Consider the following 19,352-nt stretch of genomic DNA (forward strand, 5'->3'; position numbering starts at 1 on the left):
ACATATTTGCAATCATATAATGAAGGAAATATTTATCTTAAAATATTTTTTCATTCTCTAATATCATGAAAAAAATTGTATTCCACCTCTTCCCATGAACTCTTCTTTCTGTCTTTCTTTCCTTCTTTTGAAACATGGTCTTGCTCTGTTACCCAGGCTGGAGTGCAGTGGCACAATCTCAGCTCACTGCAGCCTCAACCTCCTGGGCTCAAGCAATCCTCCCGCCTCAGCCCCTCCAGTAGCTGGGACTACAGGCATATGCCACCACACCTGGCTAAGTTTTGTATTTTTTGTAGAGACAAGGTTTCACCATGTTTCCCAGGCTGGTGTTGAACTCCTGAACTCAAGTGATCTGCCTGCCTTGGCCTCCCAAAGTGCTGGGATCACAAGGATGAGCCACCAAACCCAGCCTCCTATGCATTCTTGATGGGAATGTTATTACCAAAGCCACTTGGAGATATTTAATATAGTCTTCCAGAACTAGCATCTTCACTTCTGTCTGAGCACATTTAAGCCTAGGTACAATACATTAATCCATATATACTTTCACTTCAGAAAATCATTTGTTCTGAAATTGTATAATTGTGATCTCTAGAACAAAGACTTGTTTTATAAACTTATGACTTCCAATTCTTGCAACAATGAGGTCATTTCCCAGGAATAATTTTACTACATCCGTGTTAAATGTCCTAGCATCTTTTTTTAAATTGATTCTTTCTAGTAAGTTCTCTAGGCATTCAAAACCAGCACTGATCAAAATGCTATACCAGGATATTCAAAATAAATTAAATTGAGAATGACTCCCAGAATCCGAGAGATCGTGTAAGGATTGAAATAGGTCTCCCTTTTTTTTTTCTGAAGGGTAAGTTTTGGGAGAAAAACACATTTTAACCTTTTTTACAGCAGGACATACTTAGAAAATTATGGTATTTGGATAGCACCCACGCGAGTGAACAAGGCTGCTCAGGGTAGATGCTATTCCAGCCCTGCCCAGGCTCCTCAGTAGATCAATATTGCAGCACACCATATGGAAAGCTCTGCTATATCATGGGATCCTATGAGACCACTGAGATCATCAGCTGGGAGGCAGGATACTGTAGTGGAGCCAGGCTCTGCCTGGCTGCGTGAACTGGGGCAAGTTACTTATGCTCTTTGTGCTTCAGCTCTCACATCTGCAACATGGGACAATAATAGTTCTCAGAGAATTCATTATCATGAGGATTCACTGAACTAATTCGCAGGAAGCACTTAGAACTGCGTCCCACACATAGTAACTGCTCCACAAATGCCACATTCAATAACTATGTCTGATTGAAGGCAAAACAAAACAACTCGTAAAACAACAAAACCACAAAAGTATGAGTAGAACACCAAGATGAATTCCTCAACATGTTACCTCACCCCTACATGGTTACTCTACAGTAAAACTCACCAGATGACAAGCCTGACCTCGTACTTGAAGTTTCCATCAAATTGTTAGACTCCAGCCAAGAATCTCTAGGGATTTGAGAAAACCAAACCACTCTCATTAAAGACAGACTAGAACAAAGATATAAACAAACTGAAAAAAAAAAGAACTCAAAAGGAAGAGAGATAATGTTGGCAATATCAGCAAACTTTAAAAAAATATATACATACATATATACACACATAACACACATATAAAAGTAATGGTTAAGAGCACAGGCTTTGGGGAAACAAGTTATGACGTCTATAAATTAAAAACAGAACTCTACAAAAAAGGAATTATCAGAAAAGGCAAAAGAGTTGCTGGTAATTAATAGACATGGCAGTTGAAATAAATTCAATCGAAAGCTTATGAAACAATAAGATTTCCCAAATAGAAGAAGAAAAATAAAGAAAACAGGAGACGGGGAAAAAAAGACCAAGAAAAATTAGAGGACTGACCTAGTAACCAAATAATAGGAGTTCTGTACAGAAAAAATAGGGGAAGGTGGGATGGAGGGCCACACAATTCCAAAATAAAACATACAAGAAAATTCCCTATAACAAAAGGATCTGCATTTTCAGATTGAAAGTGTTCTCTGAGTACTCAGCATGATGAATAAATGACGATCTACAATCAAAGCACAACACAGTAAAATTTTAGAAAACCATTTCTAATAAGAGGGGGAAGTTGCATATGTAACAGATTAGGAATCAGAATGGCATTGCCATAATGAAAGTGATTTTCAAAAGTAATCTTTGAGATTATGAGTTTTATGTCTCCCTTCTTTTCTAATTTATCTACAATAACATATATAACTTTTATTGTCAGAAAAAAAAAATTTTTTTGAGACAGAGTCTCGCTCTATTGCCCAGGCTGGAGTGCAGTGGCACAGTTTCGGCTCACTGCAACCTCTATCGCCTGGGTTCAAGCAGTTCTCCTGTCTCAGCCTCCTAAGTAGCTGGGACTATAGGCACTCACCAACACACCTGGCTAATTTTTGTATTTTTAGTAGAGATGGGGTTTCACCATATTGGTCAGGCTGGTCTCGAACTCCTGACCTCAGGTGATCCACCCACCACGGTCTCACAAAGTGCTGGGATTACAGGCATGAGCCACCGTGTCTGGCCCCCAAAACAATTTTAATACAAAAAAAAAAATCTAAACTTGGAGACACTTGCGTAGATTTAGATGGCTCCATTATTTATCTGTCTTCATAATGTCACAATCTGTCTCTTTGCAATGATACAGAGACCCTTCTAGTTGGCAGGAGTTGTGGCCATAGAAGATGTCTGGGTTGTAGAGAGAGCTGGGAACAAGCCACTCTAGGGATTCACTACCCAGCAGCCCTGTATATGAGTGATATCCACTCATACGTACTCAGTTAGTGAACATGTGTTTTCAAGCCACAGCCCCAGAATATTTTGATATCTGAGGGAAAGGGGGAAGCCCATCACTCCTTTTCCTTAGATCCATCTTTCCATCCACTATTATCATGTCTCCACTATTGCAGTTTGCATTTATTTAAATAAGGCAATGCTAACTGCTCCAATTTGTCTTCATTCCACCTATCGAATACCATCTCTTTGCCAAGAGATGATTTCCTATTAACAGACTTACCTGTAGAAAAGATGAACACCGTGTTGTTCCAGAGCCCACTGCTTTTTAAGGCTGCAGTGACATTTCCTACTGCTTCATCCATAAGGGACACCATTCCTGCATAGTGATGCCTGTTCTTGTCTTGGATAAAGTCATATGGCTTTAGGTATTCCTCAGGGACCTGAAGGGGCTCATGCACAGACTGGAGAGCAAGGTAGAGAAACAGAGGCTGGAAAGAAAGTTTGTGCAAATCAGTTAAGAGGACATGGAAGCATTTAATATAGAAGGATAAGACAGTTCAGATTTATGCATTAATAAAAATAATATCAAGGCAACCTACAGAAAGGATTGAAAATATTTGTGAATCACATATATGATAAGGGACTCATCTCCAAAATATATAAAGAACCCTTACAACTCAATGAAAAAAGACAACTCAACTACAAAATGGGCAAAGAATCTGAATAGCAATTTCTCCAGAGAGGATATGCAAAGGCAATAAACACATGTAAAGACAGTCAACATCATCAGTCATTATTAAGATGCAAATTAAAACCACAATGAGGTAACACTTCACATCTGCTAGGATGGTGATAATTTAAAAATGGAAAAGAACAAGTATTGTTGAGGATATGGAGAAATTGGAACTGTCACTCATTACTAGCAGGAATGTAAAATGGCACATGTAGCCACTTTGAAGTAACATTTTGGCAGTTCCTGAAATTGCAAAACATAGAGTTACCATATGACCCAGTATTTCCATTCCTAGAGAAATCAAAGCATACATCCACCCAAAAACTTGCATGAATGTTCATTGCAACATTATTCATAATAGCCAAAGAGTAGAAACAACACAAACATCTATCAATTGATGAATGGAAAAACAAAATATGGTATATTTTCAGCAACATACAGCAATAAATAAAATAAAGTATTCTTATATACTACAACATAGATAAACCTTGAAAACATTATACTAAGTGAAATGAATCAATCATAAAAGTCCTCATATTATACAATTTCATTTACATGAAATGTCCAGAAATATAGGCAAATCTATAGAGACAGAGAGTGGTTGCCTGGGGCTGTAGGAAATTGTCGGGGACAGGAATGGTGAGTGATTGCTAACAGGTACAAGGTTTTTTTCAGGGGATAATGAAAATGTTTTAAACTTAGATTGTGGTCATGGCTGCATAACTCTGAAAATTTACTAATGAATTGTATCTTTAAATGAATGTATTTTATGGTATGTAAATTTTGTCTCAACAAAGATATTAAAAAACATAACAAAAGACACAAGACAAAAAATTGGAAATAAAAGCCAGCATCCCAGAATGGCCTCAATGGATCTAATCCAAACAAATAATAATATCAGTAATGGCAACCACATATTAAATGTTGTCTACATACTAGACAGTATGATAATAATTTACATATTCTCTCTCATTTAATGAAACCACCCTATGTTATAGCAATTTTACAGATGAGTTAACTGAGGCTTAGAAAGGTTATATGTGTGATTTGTCCAACTCCACATTAGTTAAAGAGCAATTTCCTATTGGAAAAACCCACTATTACGATATGGATGTGTACCAATAGATGCTTTAGCTTTTTGCTTTAGCTGAAAATAAGCCCTCATCTTTTAGAAGAGGTTTAGTATATTTTAAAAATATATTTTATGAGAAAAAAAGTGAACACCATGCCTTGTTAGTCTTTGATGCAGGACCAAACATAAGACCAGTTTAATTCCTGAAACTAAGAAGTATGACACACGGATTCTATTTTACCACTTACATCAATTTGCAACATTTAGCATTAGTGGTATTCCAGGTCAGCTTCTGCGTTTTAATGAGCCTTTCTGAAGGCATTCTCTTCGTAGTGCTCCTACAGAATTCTTTAATGAGTTGAAAATCCTCAAAGAGACAACAACTAGTTTAACCCAAAAATAAACATATGATTCTGTTAAAGTATCTGAGGCATTTAAATCTCATAAATGAATGAAAATGGTTAGAAACAGACTTTGGGGGGGTGCTCGTATTTCATTCTTCACTGTTGACAAGTTGCTTTAAATTTTATATTACACATCCTTGTAATGCAGAAAGGAGTATCCATACATAGAGCTCAAATAGACTCCCCAAAAGTGTACTTATTGTTCAGGTCTTTGGAACTCAGAAATACGTTTTCCCTACACTCAAAAAGTTAAAAATAGCTGCTAAATATCAAAGTCATTGCTTTAAAACCTATTAAACTAAGGAGGCAGGTGATGAAATGAAAATGATGATAATGTAGAACCCGTACTTCCATTACTTCCATGGGGAAACATTCCAAATTCCCACTCCAAAAGTCCATTCTATAACCTCTGACACCATTTCAGTTCTGCCTCTGCTTCCCCTCGACACACACACCTTCTACTCCAGCTGCATGGTCATGCTGAAGCGTCTATGTTCGTGTAGACCATGGTGCAGGACATCCCAACAGACGCCTTGCCTGGGGGTGATGAAGTTCCCGGCTGCAATGTCCGGAAGGAAGAACGTGCAGGTGCATCGCTGACCTGACAGTGCAGTATGGGTCTGCTCTGGGTACTGCTAGCTGGGTCTTCAGCACTAGACTGAGCCAACTCCAGCCACCAGCCAAGGTCCAGACGGGGACAGGATTAAAAATCAGAAAGCTACAACAATTTGAAGCCCACAGAAAGTTTTTAAAAATCGGGAAATATCACATCAATCTGTTTTTATATAAAAAAATTTGGGGGGAAAATCAGAATTTCTGACTACTCCATCTGGTAACAAAAGGCTGGAGTGTGAGAAACAGAGGCCCCATCCCCCTCAAGTGCAAACACCAGATTTTGTGACTTTGATCTGGACTCTTAACAGTGGCAGGGAGTAGGGGATACAGTGGGGAGAGAGGGAGCCCACAGCTTAAGGAGAAAATGTTCTTACCCAGGTCATCGGCAGCAACATGGCAACTACCCGGTGAAGGAGAGAAAGGGCAAAGAGGGCAGTAGATTCCCAGCCAGCAACTGATTACTAAAGGCAATGGCTGGGAAGGAGGACAGGGGAGTTCCTGAAATAATGACAAGGGAAAAAAAGATTTTGGGACCATTATTAAAGGTTCTTATAAACATTCAGTATGGAAATCATTCTATTTACTTTGTTAAATATGGCAAAAAATAATCTGAAAATCTTTCCCATAATTATTCCTTAGTAGCTAAAGACATGGCCATCACTTTTATAAAAGAATATAAATTTTCAGGAACCTCTAAATTATGTCAAGGGGAAAATTAAGTCCTGGAGACTGTGTCACATAGCATGTTTGCAACTTCTGTTTCTTAGATTATAGAGTAACTCTCTTCCTTGTTGCTCTTGTTCTGTAAATGACTAGGAAAGACCAGAGACCAGACTCCTCCCCTTCTTACTGAAGATCTTTGTTATAAATTAACCACCTCCTTTATTGTCCTGTACCTAACTCAGACCAGACGACTTAAAAAACACCATGACTGATACATCTTCAGTGTGGAATGTTAAACATACCTTTCCCAAAAGAAAAATACCACCTTGACTAATCAGAGCATTGTAACTATGCAGTAAGCCTTACACAAAAAGATGTTGACATTCTTTTAAGCTCCCCTAAACGTTGTCTATGTAAGTGATGTGGTTTGTCTGTGTCCCCACCCAAATCTCATCTTGAATTGTAGTTCCCATAATCCCCATGTGTCATGGGAGGGACCCAGTGGGAGTTAATTGAATCATGGGGGTGGTTACCCCCATACTGTTCTCGTGATAGTGAATAAGTTCTCACAAGATCTGCTGGTTTTATAAGGCACTTTCCCCCCTTTGCTTGGCATTTCTCTCTCCTGCTGCCATGTGAAGAAGGACTTGTTTGCTTCCCCTTCCACCACCACTGTTAAGTTTCCTGAGGCCTCCCCAGCCATGTGGAATTGTGAGTCAATTAAACCTCTTTCCTTTATAAATTACCCAGTCTTAGGCAGGTTTTTTTTTTTTTTTTTTTTTTTTTTTCTTGCAAAAACCCTCAGCTCACTGGAGGGCCAGTGGAACTCAGGCAGTTCTTTATAACAGCATGAGAATGGACTAATACAGTAAGAAATCCCAAACTTCTACACTTTGAAACACAGACTTCCATTCTTTGGAATCTGTGCTTCCCAAGAGGCCATCCTTAAACTCTGTACTTGAATAAACTCTCTTTAAACTAGATTCTGATCCTTTTGATTATTTTAAGTTGACACTCTTGAGGGGTTAAAAATAAGAAACTATACCAGTCCATATCAGTAGTATAGCCCATTTCAAGAGGTCAGGACTGATGCACATTTTAGATATTTCCATTCCATACTACAAAAACTAAAGTTTCAACACTCAGAAGGTGAACTTTATTCATGAAATATTATAACTTATTCCCCGACAGTGGTAAATTTGAACTATTTCTATACTATTTTTAAATTGAAAAAAGAGAAAGAGTAGTGTTTTTAATACTATATGGTAGCTTAGTGGAAAGAATTAACTGGGGCTCCAAGGTTCTCCAGTCACAGTGAGGACGCCACCTGCAGCCACTAGTCCTGGGACCCTGCCTGTGAACAGCTGTGGTCAATTTTCCCATTCCTGCCAGCCAGAGCTCGGCTCACTGTCAGCCTAAAGCCAGCAGCTGCCATCACTGGAGCCTGAACTCTCCCCTGCTTTTTCTTAGGTCCAGACCCCTGTTCTGATCAACTGTCACAGTCGCTGCCTTTGCACCAACCCTACCTATAACCCTTTCCAATGTCTTAGGAATGTGAAATGAAATCCTAGGCATGATATCATTATTAAATATCTAAGTACTACATAAAAGCAAGATATTATCACCTAAAGCTATTAGCATATTCATGTTTGAAATACTGGGGGTTCTTTTCCCTTTCTTTTTTTTTTTTTTTTTTTTTTGAGACGGAGTCTTGCTGTGCCCCAGGCTGGAGTGCAGTGGCGCGATCTCGGCTCACTGCAAGCTCCGCCCCGCCGGTTTCACGCCATTCTCCTGCCTCAGCCTCCCAAGTAGCTGGGACTACAGGCGCCCACCACCTCACCCGGCTAATTTTCTTGTATTTTTAGTAGAGACGGGGTTTCACCGGGTTAGCCAGGATGGTCTCGATCTCCTGACCTCGTGATCCGCCCATCTCGGCCTCCCAAAGTGCTGGGATTACAGGCTTGAGCCACCGCGCCCGGCCTCTTTTCCCTTTCTTATTTATGCCATATGGTTCCTAAGATATACACTGTAAATATCCTCACCACGCTAAGGAAACTTATTTCAGTGAGGATGAAAGTCTTATTTTTGTTTCTTTAGTGTATTTGCCTAATTTAAAGTATAAATGAAAAAAAGCATGTGATAGGTTTTGAAATTGTTTTTCTTCGACTTCTAAATTAAGACATTTCTTTTCCAAATTGTGTCACGGAAAAGTAAGAGTCTTCCACTAGAAATTAACATTTTCTTTAAGAAGCTTCTAGTATATCAGGAGTATAAAATAACATTTGCTTCCATTCTGCAAAGTGCTGAGGTGGAGGTGTTTTGTTTCGTTTTTCTTTCTTGAGACAATCTTGCTCTGTCACCCAGGCTGGAGTTCAGTGGCATGAGCTTGGCTCACCGCAACTCTGCATCCCGGGTTCAAGCGATTCTCCTGCCTCAGCCTCCTGAGTAGCTGGGATTACACGTGCATGCCACCACGCCCGGCTAATTTTTGTATTTTTAGTAGACACGGGGTTTAACCATGTTGATCAGGCTGGTCTCGAACTCCTGATCTCATGATCCACCCGCCTCGGCCTCCCAAACTGCTGGGATTACAGGCGTGAGCCAGCGCGCCCGGCTGAGGGGGGACTGTTTTTAAAAGAAAGATATTTTATGAATATGTTGCTTCCAGTCTGTGTCACTAGTATGGGGAATTATCCTGCTGAAAAAGAGAAAGGACATTCCTTCTTAATACATGTGAAATGGTGATTAGCAGTACCTTCCTGAGTCCAGCATCAGCAACTGTGTTTCAGTTATGAACTACCTCCAAATACTTTTACCCCTCAAGTGCTTTTTAAAATAGGCACAATTTTAAGTTAGTCTGTGGATTCTGCATGTGCCTTTCTTTAATGATTTTTATCTAAGAACAAGTTCTTTATGCTGCAATCTATATATAGTACCTGAGAAATCAGCCCAGAATTAGATTCAACATCGGGATAAAATCATGAAAAGTGCAGCTCCTCAAACTGGTGAGTTGCATCATTTTATACAGAATTGAAAATGTAAACATGTATTAGCTGTCTTAAACACTCTTGGGTTACAGCTTGACTATTGATTGTTTCATTCACTTATGTCTATGATTGAAATTTTCCTTTGAGGATGCTGGGAATGCTGGATACTGCTATAGCATGTTTCAGACACGACAAGAAAATGACCATCCTCTCCTCTGGCAATTTCCAGTTACCTATGAACTGCGGCTATGCTAATAACACTCCTTCCATGGCTAGCAAGCTCTTAGGGCTTCCTATTGTCGTCAGTTCCGTGCTTTCCCCACCACCCTAGTTAAGAGAGCCCACCCACAAAGATCTATTATTTCACTCGAGTTGCTTTCTCTTATCTGCTTAATGTTATGGAACCCTGTGAGATAATATTCTATTGTTCTTTAGTAGGAATGAATTTGTATTGTGGGCAGATTACAATTATTGCATGATTAAGGTATAGCAGATTGTGAACCTGTAATGGGTAGCTGGCTTCTGCTTGCTTCTCCATATTTGAGAGGAATGCCCTGAATGACCCATCCTAGAATGGCTCTCACTGCACCAGGCATCAGTGATGACTGCACATTAGAATCACTGGTAGGAGCCAGGGAGGAGGAACAATGAAACACCAATGACTGGGTCCAACCTCAGAGCAATGAATCACAATATTTGGCATCAGTAGTTCTTATAAGTTTCCCAGCTGATTCTAATATATGGTCAGGACTGAAATCATTAAGGTGAATCATGAGCTGGGACTCAGAATCTCTGGTCTTGGATATTAGCTGTGAACTAGGGAGGTTGATTAAGTACATGAGGTCTGGAGTCAGAGACCATGAGTTTAAATTCTGATTCTGACTCTCAATAGCTTTGTGACCTTGAACAAGTTACTTAACTTCTCTAAGCCAGTTTGCTTATGTGTAAAATGGTGGCTCCCTCAAAGAATAATACACAGTTCTCTTAAGACTTTACCTTGTTAAGTGTTAAGGTGCATCCATAAAATGTCAAACATATAGAAGAAAACTGAAGATTTAAGCCAATTACCTAGCAACTATTTTTCCAATTATCTGAATATTTGTTTAGATTTAGATTTAAAATCTGTGTATTTCCACATGTTTGAGAGAATGTTCCCATTTCTTCGTGTCTCACAGAAAGCAATGTTGCTTCAAGATACCAGCATAAGACAGTGATAGCCAGAAAAGTGGGACACACCTGAGGACGGACACCTCTTTCTGTGTTTTCACTTCTGCATATGCAGATTTTTTAGAACGTCAGGAGTTGTATAACATTTGATAGTGTAAATATAATTTGAAGTTCAAGGTAAAGTTGTCTTCTGAAAGATTTTACCTTAGTTGTGGAAGTCAAATAAGGATGCCAGCAATCTGGCATTTAACTCATCCAGAGAAGATTTCCAGTACTGAGCTCAAGTAGGCAGAAACAGAAAAGGGAATCAGCAGCCACAAACCAAATCCAAACAGGTATGTAAACCGGAATCCACACGGTGATCTTCTTACAGTTTAGATATCTGACCTGCCTCCAAACCTCATGTTTAAATTTGATCCCCAGTGGGAGCCTAACAGGAGGTGTCTGGGTCATGGAGGTGGATCCCCTCACGAATGGCTTCATGCCATCTTTGCAGTTATGAGTAAGTCCTCACTGTATTAGTACCTGAGAGGGCTGGTTGTTAGAAAAAGCCTGGCCTCTCTCTCTCTCTCTCTCTCTTTCTCTTTCTCTCTCTCTCTCTCCTCTCCTGCCATGTGATCTGCACACGCCAGCTCAACCTCACCTTCCATTATGAGTGGAAGCTTCCTGAAGCCCTCACCCAGAAGCAAACGCTGGTGCCACGCTTCTTGTAGAGTCTGCAGCACCACGGGCCAAATAAACCTCTTCTCTTTACAAATTACCCAGCCTCAGCTATTCCTTTATAGCAACACAAACAGACTAAGACAGACCTGCACCAAGGACCTCCAGGCATTGTCAAAGAGGCAAAGTACAGGGAATTGGAAGAACCAGGGAGCAATGCATATTCTATAATTTGTCGTGTCAGGGTCCCACTGAAGTATTATTTTTATGGGTGTTCTTAATGAGCCCAGTGTCTGACAATACAAATATTTGTTCCCATTTCAAAAGCATGTATGAGCTAAATTCAGAGAACTTAGCTTAAACTTTACCTCATGAAGTTAACTCTAGGTTAATAAAATAATCATAATAATAAGATTATTCATGATATACACAATAGCATCAGTGTAGTAAATGTGAAAAATAAGCTCATCGATGTACCAGGTATATGGATTAGAAGACCCAATATTGTTAAGACATCCATTCTCCCCAAGTTGTTCTATAGATTCAAATATAAATCCAAGCAGACACTCTGGGGAGGGGAGAGCTGGTAAACAGAAACTGACTAGATGATTCTAAAATTAACATGGAAATGCAAAAGACCTACAATAGCAAAATATTCTTGTAGGAAGGAAGTACAAGGTTAGAGGACCTGCCCTGATCCCAAAATTTATGGATCCTTTAACCAAAAGTTTGTCATAATAAAGCCTCATCTTCTACCCAAGCCAATCATTTTAAAGTCATTTTATTAATTACTCACAGCGCATGCACATAATATACCAAAATTTTTAAACTACATTTCTCTTGAAATACTACCAACATAGTATTCTTCAAAGCGTGATCTGGGGGCCACTCTTAAGAATCACCTTTTAAGAGTTTCTCTAAAATGCTGATGTACAGATTTCTCCCACGCCTAATAAATCACACCCTAGAGGTGGGCTCCAGGAATCTTCATTTTTAACAAGCTTCCAAGGCTGATTCTGGGGTATTGTATAATTTGAAAAGGACTTCCCCAGAATTCATTAGATTTTTCCCTAAACAACAATGGCCTTTTCCTACATTTGTCTGAAAAGACATTAGCGTAACAAGATTTTGTTATCAGTAAATAGAAGCACAACTTACCTTCTCTGGTGGATGGTTAGTTATGAGGGCTGTAGCCCTTTTGGTGAATATGTTTGTTGAATACATATTTTTATATCCTGTTGCAACTTCTTCGCCATCTCGAAAATCAAGAGCACATCGTGTGACATTCAGAGCATCAATTAATGTACAGCGCTCATGGGAATAATAATCTTCACTACCCAGGAGATATCCTGCAAGAATGGAAGACAAAAATAGTCAGCATAGCATAAAACTTGTTAAACAAACTAATGTTTCAGCATTTAATTGCCTAATGCAATTGATTACCCGTGACGAGGCTAATCAAATGACAAGGCTAATCAGCACCATTTCTCAACATGTCTGTATCTGGTAGCAGAAGGCATTAAAACATTACTGTATAAAAACTCAAATCTATTCCTCATTCACCTTTAGAATATAGGCTCTATTATGTAACACTAACAGTTTTTTTTTTTTTCTTAAATCAGAGTTGAAATTCAGTAAGGGTGATAAAATCTTAATCCTTCAAAGCTATATAATGGTAAAAATAATGTGTCATTAATGTGACTTGTTACAGGTTTTTACTCTAAGGTGATCACATAAATGAGTGCAGGATTCAAATAACCTTTGTTGTTACTGATGTTGCAAGACTGGCTTCAAGGTTATTTACAGAAGTAGTTCTAGGAAGAGTCATCTTTAGTCAGATGCTGACACCCACTGGTGAAAGATACAAACCTTTCCTAATAGAGGATCTCTAGATGTAACAGAGTCAACAGATCAAACTGAAGTGAGCACTGAAATAAGACTTTTCTACCTATAATGATTTCAATTTTGCCCCAGATTTAAATGGCCTATCCCATAATTTCGACTTCACATGGAAGAAAATGGGTTTTCTCAACTAATAGTTGTTTCTGCAAATGTTCCATATTTTCTATATTTTAAAATATTACATTTCTCTATTTTAAAGTATTAAAATAAGCTGTGCTACATATGATTCCATTTGTATTAAATGTCCATGACATGTAAATCTATAGAGACAGAAAGTAGATTAGTGGTTGCCTAGGGCTGGAAAGACTAGGGGGAAATGGGGAGTGACTGCTAAGGTGGATGAGTTTCTTTTTTGGGGGTGATAAAAATGTTCTACAATTGGATCGCCATGATAGTGGCACAACCTTCTGAATTTATTAAGAATCACTGAATTGTACACTTTAATTGGGCGAATTGTATGATATGTGAATTATACTTCAATAAAGTTATTAAAAAGAAATATGATTTGCTAGACTCTTGGCTATATCCTGACATATACTGCTTATTAACCTTAAAATGAGGATGATAAAGTTGACCTAGCTCTTTCCTCAGTCCTGAACTTTCCCTATAATGACAATTAAAAGCTTTATATACTTTATATAATAAATCAATTCATTTTAAATTAAACTCTCCTTTTCTATGACCCAATAAATTCAAGATCTTGAATACAATTAATACTTTGGTCTTAATTTTTATAAGCCAATCTTTTCTCCTATGTATATAATGGAAAAGGAAATACAAAGTACTTGTTAATTAATGTGTAACAGAGAAAGAAATGTATCCATAAAACTAATTTCAGCCCTTGTATGGGTGATTAGAATGTCAAAACACTGGAGGTCTATTTAAGATTTTTAATAACTACTGGGCATTAAAGCTTGAGGAAATCATTTCAGGTTCTTTAACTGTAAGTGTGAGCTGCTTTCTATCAGTTGGCAGAACATAGGACAGATATACTTGATTAGCAAAGGCATGAACTACAAATATTTAAAAGATAATACAGATAGGAGAAATCCAGAAATAAAACTATTCAAATACTTGGCAAAACTAATACCAAGCAACCATGTGACAATCACATGAAGCTTTTCATCATAACAGTGATTCATAAATTTGAACTTCAATACTGAGCCTAAAGATGACGGCATCCTGTTCTTTTGGGGAAAAAAATAGACAATGCTTCTTGAACAACCAAATCTTCTCTGATGCTTTATTTACCAGCTGCATTGAGATATAATTCACATACCACACAAGTCACTCATTTAAGGTGTAAAAGACATTGGTTTCTAGTGTATTCACAGGGTTGTGCAACTATCCCACCATCATCTGATGTTTAGCAAAACAGCTAAGATGTAACAGTGGTAAGAGCTATGTGGTCATCATAACCTTCTTGGCTGCAAGACTCCCTTCAAATGAATTTGGGGTGTGTGTTCATCTAAATCCAGGTTAGGCTTCTTAATTCTCATAAAAGGAAGGATATCAATCAAAACTGCTCAACTACATGGAAACTGAACAACCTGCTCCTGAATGACTACTGGGTACATAACGAAATGAAGGCAGAAATAAAGATGTTCTTTGAAACCAATGAGAACAAAGATACAACACACCAGAATCTCTGGGACACATTTAAAGCAGTGTGTAGAGGGAAATTTATAGCACTAAATGCCCACAAGAGAAAGCAGGAAAGATCTAAAATTGACACCCTAACATCACAATTAAAAGAACTAGAGAAGCAAGAGCAAACACATTCAAAAGCTAGCAGAAGGCAATAAATAACTAAGATCAGAGCAGAACTGAAGGTGACAGAGACACAAAAAACCCTCCAAAAAATCAATGAATCCAGGAGCTGGTTTTTTGAAAAGATCAACAAAATTGATAGACCGCTAGCAAGGCTAATAAAGAATAAAAGAGAGAAGAATCAAACAGATGCAATAAAAAATGATAAAGGGGATATCACCACCGACCCCACAAACTACCATCAGAGAACACTATAAACACCTCTACGCAAATAAATTAGAAAACCTAGAAGAAATGGATAATTTCCTGGACACTTACACTCTCCCAAGACTAAACCAGGAACAAGTTGAATCCCTGAATAGACCAAGAGCAGGCTCTGAAATTGAGGCAATAATTAATAGCCTACCAACCAAAAAAAGTCCAGGACCAGACAGATTCACAGTCGAATTCTATTCCAGCATATAAACAGAACCAAAGACAAAAACCACACGATTATCTCAATAGATGCAGAAAAGACCTTTGACAAAATTCAACAGCCCTTCATGCTAAAAACTCTCAATAAATTCGGTATTGATGGAACATATCTCAAAATAATAAGAGCTATTTATGACAAACCCACAGCCAATATCGTACTGAATGGGCAAAAACTGGGAGCATTCCCTTTGAAAACTGGCACAGGGATGCCCTCTCTCACCACTCCTGTTCAACATAGTGTTAGAAGTTCTGGCGAGGGCAATCAGGCAAGAGAAAGAAATAAAAGGTATTCAGTTAGGAAAAGAAGAAGTCAAATTGTCCCTGTTTGCAGATGACATGATTGTATATTTAGAAAACCCCATTGTCTCAGCCCAAAATCTCCTTAAGCTGATAAGAAACTTCAGCAAAGTCTCAGGATACAAAATCAATGTGCAATAATCACAAGCATTCTTATACACCAGTTACAGACAAACAGAGAGCCAAATCAGGAATGAACTTCCATTCACAATTGCTTCAAAGAGAATAAAATACCTAGGAATCCAACTTACAAGGACCTCTTCAAGGAAAACTACAAACCACTGCTCAGTGAAATAAAAGAGGACACAAACAAATGGAAGAACATACCATGCTCATGGATAGGAAGAATCAATATCGTGAAAATGGCCATACTGCCCAAGGTAATTTATAGATTCAATGCCATTCCCATCAAGCTACCAATGACTTTCTTCACAGAAGTGGAAAAAACTGCTTTAAAGTTCATATGGAACCAAAAAAGAGCCCGCACTGCCAAGACAATCCTAAGTCAAAAGAACAAAGCTGGAGGCATCACGCTACCTGACTTCAAAATGTACTACAAGGCTACAGTAACCAAAACAGCATGGTACTGGTACCAAAACAGAGATATAGACCAATGGAACAGAACAGAGCCCTCAGAAATAATACCACACATCTACAGCCATCTGAACTTGACAAACCTGAGAAAAACAAGAAGTGAGGAAAGGATTCCCTATTTAATAAATGGTGCTGGGAAAATTGGCTAGCCATAAGTAGAAAGCTGAAACTGGATCCTTTCCTTATTCCTTATAAGAAAATTAATTCAAGATGGATTAGAGACTTAAATGTTAGACCTAAAACCATAAAAACCTTAGAAGAAAACCTAGGTAACACCATTCAGGACATAGGCATGGGCAAGGACTTCGTGTCTAAAACACCAAAAGCAACGGCAACAAAAGCCAAAATTGACAAATGGGATCTAATTAAACTAAAGAGCTTCTGCACAGCAAAAGAAACTACTATCAGAGTGAACAGGCAACCTACAGAATGGGAGAAAATTTTTGCAATCTACTCATCTGACAAAGGGTTAATATCCAGAACCTACAAAGAACTCAAACAAATTTATGAGAAAAAAACAACCCCATCAAAAAGTGGGCAAAGGATATGAACAGACAGTTCTCAAAAGAAGACATTCATACAGCCAACAGGCACATGAAAAAATGCTCATCATCACTGGCCATCAGAGAAATGCAAATCAAAACCACAATGAGATACCATCTCACACCAGTTAGAATGGCAATCATTAAAAAGTCAGGAAACAACAGGTGCTGGAGAAGATATGGAGAAACAGGAACACTTTTACACTGTTGGTGGGATTGTAAACTGGTTCAACCACTGTGGAAAACAGTATGGCGATTCCTCAAGGATCTAGAACTAGAAATACCATATGACCCAGCCATCCCATTACTGGGTATATACCCAAAGGATTATAAATCATGCTGCTATAAAGACACATGCACACATATGTTTATTGCGGCACTATTCACAATAGCAAAGACTTGGAATCAACCCAAATGTCCATCAGTGATAGACTGGATTAAGAAAATGTGGCACATATACACCATGGAATACTATGCAGCCATAAAAAACGATGAGTTCATGTCCTTTGTAGGAACATGGATGAAGCTGGAAATCATCATTCTCAGCAAACTACTGCAAGAACAGAAAACCAACCACCACATGTTCTCACTCATAGGTCGGAATTGAACAATGAGATCACTTGGACTCTGGAAGGGGAACATCACATACCGGGGCCTATTATGGGGAGGGGGGAGGGGGGAGGGATGGCATTGGGAGTTATACCTGATGTAAATGATGAGTTGATGGGTGCTGATGAGTTGATGGGTGCAGCACAGCAACATGGCACAAGTATACATATGTAACAAACCTGCCCATTGTGCACATGTACCCTAGAACTTAAAGTATAATAAAATAAATAAATAAATAAAAGGATATCATTTCTACCTTCTGTCTAGTCGAGTATTTAAGTACCTAACTTGGTTTTAATAAAAATTCAAAATATCTACAGTCCATCCTCTTCCCAGAGTATAGATATTGACCCATCTTTTAGCAAAGGCCTGACTGAAAAATTTCTAAGGATGTACAGGCTGTTTGTTCCTCTAGAATTTCCAAGATGATAAAGTGATCTTACATCCAAGCTTAATTTTTAACAGCTATTTGAGGTACTGAGAATATATCCAGGTTCATTTAAAAAAAAAAAAAGCTAAGATTGAGTAGTGTGGTCTGCTGGCAGACCTGGATGAGAGTGGGGCACACACACCCTCCTGTCTGCCATCCTTGCATCTTGATTTTAACCCTGAATCCAATGAGGCATTACAGAGTCATGTGCTTCAGCTACATTGTTTTGGCCCCCATATAATTACTTTTACTGAATTGCACTTTGGTGCTCTGGCCCTAGCTTGAACAGAAGAAAATACCTCAAAACATCTACAAGAAAACCACCACTTTATTATTAAAATGACATTTTTAAGGATGTTGTCCACCTTACCTTCTCCTTTTCCCAAAAGAGAAATTTCTCTCAGGCCTAAGAGCCAGAAAATGCTTTTGCTTTTCCTGAACATCTGGTTTCCATTTATCTTGTAAATAATGTAACTCTTAGAGTCTTTTCCTTTCTTTCTCCCTCTTTGGACAAATATATTTCAAATCTCGGGCTGGGCGCGGTGGCTCACGCCTGTAATCCCAGCACTTTGGGAGGCCAAGACGGGTGGATCACAAGGTCAGGAGTTCGAGACCAGCCTGACCAACATGGTGAAACCCCGTCTCTACTAAAAGTATAAAAATTAGCCAGGCGTGTTGATGCATGCCTATAATCCCAGCTACTCAGGGGGTTGCAGTGAGATGAGATCGTGCCATTGCACTTCAGCTTGAGAGACAGAGCAAGACTCCGTCTCCAAAAAAAAAAAAAAGAAATTTCGAATCTCGGAGTTGAATATGAAGCCAGCCTAGAGCCATGCAACTTTTCTGTAATTTGATGTCATTAACCTATTCCATCTTTCTCTACTCATCCTGATTATTTAATCCTATTTTAACTTTTTATGTTCAATATGCGTTCCTTTTTGGCTATGGCGGGTTGTAAATAAATAAATAAACTGATGGGAGGCAGGTAAGTAGCTAAATAGCTGGACAGATAGCTCACTATAAAAAGAACTTGAAAGAAAGATATATAGCTACTGGCGAGATACATAGGTTATTAATTAAGGCACAGGTTGTTACAGGTTTAAAGAGGGCATATTTTAAAACAAACTCTAGGTTTCACATTTAGTTTCATAGGGCTATCAAGTTTATAAAATATTTATGATTATTTCTTATTAACCTTCTTATTACCATTTGTTATTTGGCCTCCTCATTTTCTTTTATTTTTTAAAAGCTATCTTCCCCAACCTTGTGATTGCAAAAACAGATTTCACAGATGGAAGGACGCCAATGGAAGAGTCTTCCCCCACCCCCTTCAGAAAACAAGAAAAAATTGTGAATACATTCCACAGGGAGAAAAAAACACACCAAGTCTTTGTGAAGAAAATATTCTTTTTTAAAAAAATTTATTATTATTATTATTTCAGACGGAGTCTCACTCTGGTACCCAGGTTGGAGTGCGGTGGTGTGATCTCGGCTCACTGCAAGTTCCGCCTCCCAGGTTCACACCATTCTCCTGCCTCAGCCTCCCGAGTAGCTGGGACTACAGGTGCCCGCCACCTTGCCCAGATAATTTTTTTTGTATTTTTAGTAGAGTCGGAGTTTCACCGTGTAAGCCAGGATGGTCTCGA

General features: G+C 38.6%; 1 protein-coding gene across 2 annotated transcripts in view; it reads right to left on the bottom strand.

Moving 5' to 3' along the window:
* ARSB (arylsulfatase B) overlaps positions 1-19,352 on the bottom strand; it is a 192,889-nt gene that overhangs the window by 157,460 nt on the left and 16,077 nt on the right. For both annotated transcript variants that reach the window (XM_001108389.5, XM_015140320.3), the window contains exons 3-4: positions 12,247-12,437; positions 3,068-3,275 (exon numbers count right to left, since the gene is read on the bottom strand). In XM_001108389.5, coding sequence (XP_001108389.4) covers positions 3,068-3,275; positions 12,247-12,437 — 399 coding nt within the window. The remainder of the gene's footprint in view (positions 1-3,067; positions 3,276-12,246; positions 12,438-19,352) is intronic.

This window comes from Macaca mulatta, chromosome 6, assembly GCF_049350105.2.
Source record: "Macaca mulatta isolate MMU2019108-1 chromosome 6, T2T-MMU8v2.0, whole genome shotgun sequence".
NCBI classification, from domain to species: Eukaryota; Metazoa; Chordata; class Mammalia; order Primates; family Cercopithecidae; genus Macaca; species Macaca mulatta.